Source organism: Pteropus alecto, unplaced genomic scaffold (assembly GCF_000325575.1).
Source record: "Pteropus alecto unplaced genomic scaffold, ASM32557v1 scaffold78, whole genome shotgun sequence".
Lineage (NCBI taxonomy): Eukaryota > Metazoa > Chordata > Mammalia > Chiroptera > Pteropodidae > Pteropus > Pteropus alecto.
The window spans coordinates 10,971,779-10,982,824 of NW_006443124.1; the positions used below are offsets into that span (position 1 = coordinate 10,971,779).

The 11,046-nt window shown below is 51.9% G+C and overlaps 2 protein-coding genes across 2 annotated transcripts in view; one reads left to right on the forward strand and one right to left on the reverse strand.

Annotated features, from left to right (window-relative positions):
- SHROOM1 (shroom family member 1) overlaps positions 1-3,284 on the forward strand; it is an 8,048-nt gene extending 4,764 nt beyond the window's left edge. Inside the window, 9 exon segments of the mRNA XM_025040728.1 lie at positions 1-11; positions 14-591; positions 685-740; positions 967-1,176; positions 1,374-1,937; positions 2,026-2,164; positions 2,274-2,422; positions 2,424-2,532; positions 2,615-3,284. The exon segment at positions 1-11 is cut by the window's left edge and continues 412 nt beyond it. Coding sequence (XP_024896496.1) covers positions 1-11; positions 14-591; positions 685-740; positions 967-1,176; positions 1,374-1,937; positions 2,026-2,164; positions 2,274-2,422; positions 2,424-2,532; positions 2,615-2,947 — 2,149 coding nt within the window. The 3' untranslated portion in view covers positions 2,948-3,284.
- Positions 3,285-7,814: 4,530 nt separating this feature from the next.
- On the reverse strand, positions 7,815-11,045 carry SOWAHA (sosondowah ankyrin repeat domain family member A; the record flags this gene model as incomplete). The annotated part of the gene is made up of 1 exon (XM_006923337.3): positions 7,815-11,045. A coding segment is annotated over one exon (1,692 nt), but the record flags the coding sequence as incomplete, so codon positions are not given.
- Between the last annotated feature and the right edge of the window lies 1 nt (position 11,046).

Sequence of the window (11,046 nt, forward strand, 5' to 3'; positions counted from 1 at the left end):
CGGCGCGGGCCAGACCCCCCCGTCCCCCCCGCCTCGCGGGCCGCCTACCGCCAGCGGCTGCAGGGCGCGCAGCGGCGAGTGCTTCGGGAGACGTCCTTCCAGCGCAAGGAGCTCCGCATGAGCCTGCCCGCCCGCCTGCGCCCCGCGGTCCCCGGGCGGCCCCCCGCGGCGCACCTGCGCTCCGCCTCGCTTGGCCACGCTGGTGGGGAAGGGGAGCCAGCGCGCTCCCGGGCTCCAACGCCAGGGACGACCTGCCGGGACCGCCTCGCCAACCAGCAGCATAAGTGGTGCTTCTCGGAACCAGGGAAGCTGGATCGCATGGGTCGGGGCGGTGGGTCGGCGGGGGGATGCTCGGGTGGGGCTTGCTCCAGCTCTGGCCTCGCCAAGCCCGAGCCCCAGAAATTGCAGCATCCGGCACAAGCAGAGTTCGAAGGTCACCAGATGAGATGGGTCCCCCGAGGCATACAGGACCCAGAACCCTGGTCTTTGAAGCTCAACAACACCTACAGGCCAGCTCGCAGGAGTCAGAGCGCTTCAGGGGAAGCCTCGGGTTCCTGCGGAGGTTCTGGAGAGGCTATGCCCATCGTCCAGGTATGGAAGAGAAGGGATGGAGGCTTGGGGTGGGGGGCCATCTGGGAGACTGAAAACTTGAACCACATTTCATCCAACTATTTGCCTTTCCAGGCTGTTCCCCAAGGAGCAGAACCCCCCACACCATTGTTTCAGACCAAACATTCCAGGTGAGAGACATGGATCATCACTCTTAGGAGGAAGCTTGTTCATAGCTCTTACCCAGAAAAGTCTAGGGCCTCCCACTTATCCTCATCCTGAGCCTTCTGACTCTGTCTTTTGCAGACCACATCTCCTACTTCTCCCCACCCCCTAATACCTACTGTCTCTCTGGTGCAGCACCAAGAGCTTCCTTCCTGATCACTGTGGTGGTCACTGTAGGGTCTCTGCCTCCAGGTTCCTGACTCGGAAGGAAGCTGCAGTGGAGTATCCTCCAGAGGGCCCCCAGAGCAGTCCCATTGATTGTGAGCAGAAGGTTCCAGAGACCTGCATTGTGTCTGCTCAGCTCCCCTCCCTTCCCGATGATGAAGTTTTCTTAGAGGAAACTCCGCTGGTTAGAATGAGATCACCTCCAGACTCCCCTTCTCCTCTGGGCCTCCCAACCAGGTGAATTCCATCTTGCTTCCAAGCAGAGTGTGACACCTCCTTCCCACATATAGCTGCAAAATGCTGGAGGGTCAGGGAACCCTCTCCTAGCTGGAGCCTGGGAGCTTGGGTGATGGGCTGGGGGCAGGTGGCCCTTGCAGACCACCACCTGTTTTTGGCCAGAGCTTTTTCTGATTCGGTGTCTCTTCCACTTCTAGTGTCCATGCCTCTGAATCACAGTATGGAACTGGCTTGGGCCAAATGCCTGACCAGCCTACAGTTCCCCCAGAGTGCCCCCTCCATGAGCATCCAGAGACTGCAGGGGCAGATAACTGCTGGCAGGGGGTAAACGGTTTTGTGGGTGTCTCCAGGCCCACATGCTGTAGCCCCCCTAGTACTGCAAATGGTACCATTGACTCCGTTGGACTGCTGACGACTGACCCCCCTGAAGCTGCAGAAAGCGAACCCCTCAAGCCTCTCTCAGTTCATGCCCTGGGACTTCCAGGCAACGATACCCCAGGGCCTCCTGATGACACTGCCCTGGTTTGGGGCACTGGCCAGCCTGGTTCCAGGTCAACTTGGCCCAGTCCACGCCTTGAGGAGCTGGTTCAGGAGCTGGCCAGACTGGACCCCTCTTTGAGTGACACTCTCGCCTCCTATCCCAGCCCAGAGCCACTACTGGACCTGCTGGATGGGCTGATTCCTTCAGCTGAGGTCTGGGTTGCAATGAGGCCAGCCTGTGGGGAGGCTGGAGAGGAGGGTGCTGGTACTTCTGAGCCACGGTGAGTGAGGGGCACCAGGGACTCAGGGGATTCTAAGTCCCTGCAGTCTGGAGCAGAACAACCCAGGGAGCTCTGGCTTTGTCCCCAGGTCCAATCTAATTAGCTCCACCCAGCTCCTGCCAACTTCTCAAGAGGATATAAGTCCTGAAAACCTTACCACCCACCCTGTACCTGACCAGCCATGTGGCCAGGGTCTCCATGAGCCAAATAGCATCCAAGCTAAAAAAGTGAGTGTGGTGGGGCTAATGAAGGCTGAGTAGGACAAGAGAGCACAGAGTCTGGACTGAGAAGTCAGGGGCCTAGCCCTAGCTTTAAATGCCCACGCCCTTCCTGCAGGTGGAGCTATCACATCTCCTCCAGAAGATGCTGTGGGAACTTCAGGCCGAGCAGGAGCAGCTGCAGCGGGCCGCCCAGGCCTGGGCCAGGCGCGGGGCTGCCCTGGAGGTCGCAGTAGGCCAGGCCTGTGCACCAAAAAAAAGCCGGTTCATCCGACCTGGAGCGCGTACTTGGCCTCCTGCTGCTGCTGAGCAGTCGCCTGGTCCGCGTGCGCCGCGCCCTGGCCCAGACAGCCTCAGACAGCGACCCTGATGAGCAGGTAAAGGGGTTCAGGCTGCAGGAGAGCCGGGTGGCGAGGCGCGCTCACCCCAGTCACCGACGCCCTCTCCCTGTGGCTCCAGGCCTCTCTGCTACAGCGACTTGGGCTTCTTCAGCGGCAGCAGGAGGACGCCAGGGAGCTGAAGGAGCATGTGGCGCGCCGAGAGCGGGCCCTGCGAGAGGTGCTGGTGCAGGCACTGCCCGCCCGGGAGCTGCATGCCTATTGTGCCCTACTGGCCGGCAAGGCCACCGTCTTGGCCCAGCAGCGCAGCCTGGACGAGCGGGTCCGGCTCCTTCAGGACCAGCTGGACGTTGTCAGGAGCGATCTTGGCCATCGCCCACCATCTCCCAGACCATCCTGGTCCCCAGGGACCCGTCCTCTTGATAAACCACCCTTCACCCCTCCCCTCAATTAGGTACAGGCGATGCAGGTGGGGAGCATTGCTCCTGCCTCTCACCCAGGCAACTGGGGATGACGCTGGCTTATTCGGTGCTCTTCCCTTGTAGTGGGGGTGACCCAGGCCTGGCCTTTCCAAGATACTTCCAAATGTTGTCATGTGGCCTTACCCAAGTCTTATGGGTATTTGGTAATTAATTTATGGATTTTTAAAGCTGTAGTGTTCCTCTCTTTTGTGATGAGAGAGGGACTGGGTTAGGGTTGGTTGGAGAGAGGAGAGACAAGTCAGAGGAGCACTTCGATTTATGCAAGACAGCCTCTTTTTTTCCTCAATAAAAATTGATGTGAGAAGTGTGTATGTCACCTGGAACATAGTTTGGGGGAGGGATCTTGTTTACAGACTACAGACACCACCCCTGCCTGACCAGAAGAAGAGAGATTTGCTTGAGGAAGTGCTAGGAAGACTGGAAAACCAGGCTTGAAAATAAGAGAGATGGAAGGAAGGCTTGTCTCTCAACTTCACTGCTACCAGTATCCTTAACTGTTCTGGTGACTGCATCAGTCCCACAAAAGCCAAGACCTGATTGGCTGATCCAGGTCTCCTTTGCTAGTTTTACCAAAGCCCCCAATTTCAGTAGCTGAAGTAGGGTACTCCCTCCCTTCAAGACTCAAAGGATAGAGAAATCCTCCAAATGGAAAATGGGTTCAGTACACTCAGACATTTGGGGACATGCATTCCAAGATCCAGAAAGAACTTCCTTCCTCTTCCAATTATGTTATCAAAACAGTTTATCCTACTCTCCTTTCGAGACCTCATTGGGTCAGTCAGGCTTGAGTAGGGCAGTCGGGGGTGGGAGCTGAAGATGAGGCATGGGACCTGGAGACTGACCAGGTGGCAACTGAGGGCCTGGAGAAGCAGCTCCCCTGTGTGCTAGAGACACTGATCTGGGAGAGGGCTGGGGTTGGGAATGGGGAGTTAGGGACTGGAGTGGTATGAAACATAGGACATGCACTCCCCTCTATTTATGCAGAGGCCCTGTGTATCCAAAATTGATGTTAAGTTCTCAAACATATGTGTGAAAATCTGCTCTAGTATTTGTAGCTGCAAACGTCAGGGACAAGAACATTGTTCATGCAAACTTCAGTGTACTTTTGGAAGCCGGGCACCTTAAAAAGGTATTGTGTCTGTGTATTTAAAGCCAGCTGACCCCAAAGTGAGAAATCTCTGCTTCTGGGCTTGTTTTCTGATACATATTGCCACTAAGTGCAACTGGTTGGGAATTTTAAATGGTCGTATTCATAGCAAAAGCATTAGTTATAACAGTCGTGCTATTGAGTATAGAACAATACTCACATTGTGCCTTTTTATAAAAAACATATGGGGCTCCTGCTGAGGCAGTTGCGGGTTCTAACATTATGCTTTGAACAGTGGGCGGGACCTCTGCTCCAAGGTCCTCAGCCTAGCAGGGCAGCTGCTTCCAGTCATGTGCTGTATAGAATCTACTTATTTCTGCCTTTTGCCCTGTACAGTCTCCACTGTATTCTCTCATTGTGATATTTTTAGAAACACATTTAAGGGGGGGGCATTAAGCTAGTGCAAATTGTGTATTTCGACAAAGCACTCCCAGGTCAAGATGAGCATGGGAGCCGCGTCTGCATTGTCCTGGTTGAACTGCACTTTGGTTCTGTGCTGGGTTTTTCCATGCAGATATATGGAGCTTCTGTGCTTATCCCTCCCAGACCCGGGGAACCACCAAAGTAGGGCCACATCTCCTGCGCCAGTCCTTCCATCTTGCCTCTGTCTCCTTCTTGCCCCGGTTTATCTCCCTTTCACTCCGTTATTCCTTCAGAGGGCAAGAATGAGCTCATCATAGGTGTTTGGGTGTTGGTACCACAGACTAAGACTTTTGGAGAGCTCAGAGGCCGCGTGAATTCCACCCTCCAGGACATTGCCAGCAGAGGGCACTGTTCTCCTTATGATGAAAACTGCTACCTACACGCCCGCTTGCAGCCTCCCCAACTACCAGGCCCTCAGGGCTAGCCATAGGGACTTAGTGTCCCTGAAGGGACAGAAGGCTGGGCCTGGGCCTTTTTGCTTCTGTCGGAAAGCAACTCTGTCCAGGCAGCCCTGGGAAGGCTGACTCGCTTTCCTTTGTTGGTGGTTAATGAGAAGTGGGGAGGCTGGAAGCCGGGGGTGTTGATCTTAGGTATCAGTATACCCAAAAGAGCCTTTCTTAGTTCCCCAGCGTGGAACAGAGGGGTTCATGGATCTCTGTTGGGGTTTACGTCCTCGCTTCCTTAAGGCGCCTGTGTCCCAGCTTGATCGTCCCTCCCCTCGCCCCGTTGCCGGCCGCGGTGTCGCTTGGCTCCGCGGGAGGACGGGCTGCAGCGGGGGTTGTTGCTGGGCAACAGGCAGCTCCGCGTCCGCCTCCCCCGCTCTCCTCATCCCGCCCCCGCTGCTCCTCCTAATATGGATGTAATTAGTGTACTTTTACCTTCAGACTGCAAATTAGAAACGGAATAGGGAAGCAATGTTCCACGTGCCCCAAACCCGCGCGCAATCTGTCTTGGACAGCCTGCTCCGCACACCGTGTACTTCCGCGAGCGGCTGGCGGAAACCTCCGGGAGCCGCACAGCCTCACATGGTTGTGCTGTTTATTCACATGTAAATCAGAAGCTTAAGAGGGAATTTAGGTCAGCAGTGGTTGTGGACAGCAGAGAAGTGAAGGTGGGGGAAAGGGGGCAATTGCTATAAAGCAGTCCTCTCAACGACCCTGCAAGTTTATTGTCACAGCCTGCCTACAATTTAGACGGTCACGTTGCGTGTTTACTTGTTGTCTTTGAAATTCGAATTAGCAACGACTTCATACCAAGAGGACTTTTTTTCCTCTGGAGGAGAAGTCTACACATACCTGCCCTTCTCTCTTTTTTTTCCTCTTCCCTGCAGTCACATGTGGGACCACCTCTGCTTCAAGGTTCAAGTCCAGAGGCGTGGCAGTTCTGGAATGGTGAGACCAGGACAGAGGTTCAAGGCAAAAAGCTACCTGGAGAGCGATAGAGTTTATTTATGCAAACATTTTAAAAGGTCAAATAATTTCTTCTGGGAAAAAGCCAAAAAGGCGGGGAGAATGCGTTTCCTGGGTGGGCCCAGCTTTATAACTGTGCATTGAGAGGTGAATGACAATTGTTTAGGTCTAGCAGATGGGAGTAGGGATTCTAGAGGAATGTAAATTGAGAAAGGCGTTGTTTTATCTATTTGAACTAAAGCAACATTACATACAGAATATAGAATAATTTTCCTTTTGTGGGATACATTTTTCCTAGCAGAGTCGACTGTTGTGTATACAATTACTAACATGGTAAAAGAATGGTGATCTTGTAAAGCAAAGCCACAAATCAGAGCTATTTGGTTTTGGAATGCAGCCAGATACCCCTACGGGACCAGTGGGAACCCCTGGTAATATTTCAGGCTGATATTGCAGTTCACAAAGAGCTCTACCTACTCATTCCATATACTCTGCTCCCCACAGCCTGGAGAATAGGTACTGCCAGTTTATGTCCCATGGAAAAGAGAGGCGGAGCTTGGAGAATTAGGTGATTTGCCTAAGGTCACTAAATGAGTAAAGAAATGGGTTGATTGAGACCATCTTGCTTTTCTGCAACAGGACATTGTAGTGAGAAGAGCACAGGATGCCACCAGACTCTGATACTTACTTACTAGCTGTGAGGCAAGTTACTCACCACTTCTCTCGGCTTCAGTTTCCTCACTTTAAAATCAAGATACTAACAGTATATATCTTACAAGGTGTGGTTAATACCTGCAAAGAGTTTAGAACCATGTCTGGCACTTAATAAACACAGGTCATATATGCATTACTCACACCCTAGTCTCCATGAGATATGCTCAAGAACAACCTCCAACCTCCTTTAAAGGTTACGTAAAACTTTATTTAAAAGCTCGTTCTTAGTATGACTCACACATTTCTATCTACATCAGCAATTAACTTCTCTCTCATTAAAAGGAGTGATTCTCTTCCCTGTGACAATTTTAACCACCTATACTGCCTTAACTTATAAACAATTATTTTTTTGTGTCAGTTGTTGGAAAAACCCTTCCACAGGCATACCTCCTGCTCAGTGATATATGGTTCTTGAAAACTGTTTACATGCACATCAAATCATAATTTCCTCCCTTACAGTTTCTGTAAGTTGGCCTGCAAGGAAAAAGCAGTGGTTCCTAACATCTGAATTTTAGGCTTATTGACCCTAAACTCTTGCCAAGTGTTTTACCTCACTTGGAAGGCTTACACACACCCTTTTGAAACACAAAGATTCTTCTGGCAGTTCAAGTAACTCTCCTCTGAGTGTGCAATGAACATTAGTTATTGCCATTACTACCTTGTTGCTTTAGGTTTCGATCTTTCTCAAGGTAGGTCATAGGTAACAAATGTCACCTGTGTTTCTGACATTTGTTACCCTTAGTCAAGCCTCTCTTTTACCAGAGAAAATCTCTAATTTTTTATTGTCTTCTAGACCTTTAGCTACTTAGAATCCTATAATTATTGCCTCCCACAATTTTCCTGCAGAGGCAGAAGATTTAATTTGCATTTAAAAATAATTTATGAGCTTAGCTAGAGTTCCAGGCAAGGAAGGTGGAAAGGGTCAGATCAGGGCTTACATTTAGCTATGGTTTTTGTGTACCGTATCCATGTGTGGTTAACTCCTTTTACTTTGCAGAGCAATCCAAACTCTTTCAGTAATAGAATGCATGAGAGTGGCAGAAGAAGGATGAGGAGAAAATAAGAAATTAAGTAGAAAAAAAGAGATGAAAAGAAAAATATAGTAGTAAGAGCTGTAGGTTTAAGGGAAGGACACCATCACACAAATAGGAACAAAATGGAAGACTTTATTTCATTGATTAAATCAAAACATTCCATTAAGGACTGCCTTAAATAATCTGAGTCTTCACTGATATATATATGGGAGGGGAGCCCCACTGCTCTGTGCTGTTTGATATAACTCATGACATGCAAACAATTTGCAAAAGCAGAGCATTACCACCACATGATATAAAAAAAGGTTGTTTGAGCAAATAGATTCCACATCTTTAAAACAGAAAGAGCCATTATAATTACACTATGTTGAACGTGAGAAATCTTAGCAATACCTACAAACCTCAATTACAGATAGGAGCAAAGATCCAGAGATATTAGGTCACTCCTCTAAAGTCACCAAGTAAAGAGATTCTGCATTTGCTATATTGGAGTAAGTTGCTTTCAGATGGCTTTTAAAAATGGATATCATGTACTTTCTGTTTGTACAGAACTTTCATATAAAATAATTGGTTCTTAATTGTACTAATTACTATTTAATCAGTTATTTTTGTGGTGTAATGCTATGACCTTTTCTTTTCTTTCTTTTTTTTTTTTTTTTGGAACTATGACCCAACTTTGAATATTCACCTATTGCACTGAAAGGCTCAGCCAGATTTGAAAACCACAGATTCAGAAACATGGCACGATGGTGTAATTCACAAATAAATCATACTTAAACAAATTAAATATTCATGCCAAGTCAAAATAGCTACCCACCAGTGCCAAAGATACATGTTTACATTTTACTATAAAGACAACCACAAATTTAAAATATTTGTCCAAATGTCTCTTTCTCTCATTCTTAAATCACCTTTACTCCCAAGATGCACTCATTTCCTAATATAGCATTCACAGTATGACTGAAATTAATTACATTCACAATGGTCATATTCTGTGTCCAAGACTCTAGAATCTTGATTGCCAAAAATGAGGTAGATAGACATTTAAGGGTTTTGTTGGTTGGGACTAATTTCCTTTAGATCTTGATCATCTATTTTTTTTAAATATAATTCCAAAATATTTAGCAAAAGATTGAAAATGTCTGAGCATTTTGTCTAAAAATGGAAAAATATAATTTCAAAAGGTTATTATGAAAGTTGTTTTACCTCATTTCAATTTTAAAAACAGGATAAAAGCATCCAATTACAAAATCACTAGTATCTTAAAGCTGACAACCATCCAACATCGCAGAACATTTAAAGAGACTCTTGCAATTAGCTCTGGCTTGGGAGTGTATAGATGCAGAGGCATTGGGTTAACTCATTCAGGGACCAGACCAGCTGCCGCCCCTTAACCTTTGATTCTAAATTTCAAGTCTTCTCCAAAGTTCAACCTGGCTTCTGGAGTTCTTCGTAGGAGGCTCTCAGTGAGATCTTGAATCCTAACTCTGGAGACAGGTCAAGTTTCAGACAGAAGCTGGAGGCGTAGGCCTACCTGGGTAAAACAGACTGCGATGGACAAAGCTGGAAACCAGATGGAGCTGAAGATGTTGGGTCGCCGTCTTGGGCAGGCTTAGACTGTGAGGGGCTGGCCCGGTAGCTTCAGGGACTGTCAAGTTGCGGGGGGCAGGCTAGGCATTAGACCAGCCAAGGGCCCCGAGGTGGGACGACGAGAGATTTCTGAAAAGGCCGGCAGGCCACTGCGGGTCTTTGTCTTTTTACGAGGAGCTATGGGCGAAGCACTCAAGAACTTGCTGAAGGAACCTGACTTCCTCAAGCCTCGTGCCAGGTCCTGGAGCATCAGATCGTCGGCCAGGACGCCCAGAAACGCGCTGGTGGTGGAACTGAGGATAGTGGCGGCCACCTGCACTGGGCGACGGCCGGCAAGACTGCCACTACCACCACCACCAGTCGCATCAGGTTCGATAGAACCATGCAAGCCAGGATCGCCGAGTAGACGGCGCAGCGCATACGAGGCGCCCGGCGGCAGGTACTGGTAGGCGCGCCGACCGCTGTGGTCACGCATGTGCACCTGTGCGCCCAGGCCCACCAGCAGCACTGCTGCATCCTCATGGCCGTGCAGAGCGGCCAGGTGCAGCGGCGTGTAGCCGCCATGTGAGCGCGCATTCACGTCGACCGGTGCGCCCCCACGCCGCGCGACTTCTATTAGCTGCAGCGCCATCTCGCGGTCGCCGCTCTTGGCGGCCCAATGCAGGGCCGTGAAGCCGGACATGAAGTCGCGCTTGGCCGCCAGGCCTCGGTCGCGCAGCAGTAGCCCGTGCAGTTGGTGGGTCCAGCGGCCACCAGCCACCCGCACTAGCCACTCGTGCTCGGCCGGCTCCAGGGGCACGGCGGACGGCGGCGGCGCGGCGGGCACCTCCTCGGTGTCGGGGCTCAGCAGGCGCGGGCCCGCGCGCGACAGGCGCCTCAGGTGCGGGGAGCGGCCCGCGCCCAGGCCGAGGCCGAGGCCGAGGCCGAGGCCCAGGCCTGATTCCTCTACAGAGAGCCGCCGCAGCAGCAGCGGGGAGCTCCGCGGACTCGGCTCCTCTGACAGCTGCCGGCGCAGGCCCTGCTCCTCCGCCCGGATCCGGATTGCCGCGGGGCCCGGGACGCAGCGCACCGGCAGCATGCAGGGCTTCTGAGGAGGCGCGTGCCTAGGGCTTGGTGGCGGCCCTGCCGTCGCCCCAGGTCGGGATTCCGGGTCTGGCGTCTCCGACGGTGCCCTAGACGGTGGGGCCACGTCTGCAAAGAGAACCTCGGAGGGCTGGGCAGGCTCACAGGCTAGAAGCCGGGGGTTGGAGGGCCCCCCTAACTGCTGGGCCGTGCCTAACAACGGCTCCGCAGTCGGTTGAGTGGGCTCAGAGGCCGGAGCCCCCGGGGTGTTCTGTGGCTCTGATGGCGGGCCCGGGTCCTCGGGTGCTTCTACCGACTGCTGCGCCGAGACCAAGGATGGAGTCCCCATGGGAGCAGTTTCCTCGTGTGAGGAGGAAGTAATCTTGGATGGCAAGGCCAGTGCTCCTGGGGTGCTGGGGACGCAGGAGGGCAGGGGCTCTGGTGCCTGCCGGGGCCGCGGCTTCTTCCTCAGCACTACGAACTTGACGCCGTCGAGCTCCTTCACCACGGCCACGTCGTTGACGAACTGCTTGAAGCGGTCCCTGCGGGCGGCGCGGCCGCGCGGGTCGCCTGCATCCAGGAGCGGTTTGAAGCGGCTCAGCAGCTCGGAGTTGCGCACCTTTCCGCCGTTCTCCTGCAGGAAGCCTAGCACCGCCGCCTGGCTCACCCCAGCGGCCGCAGCGGCCGCGGCC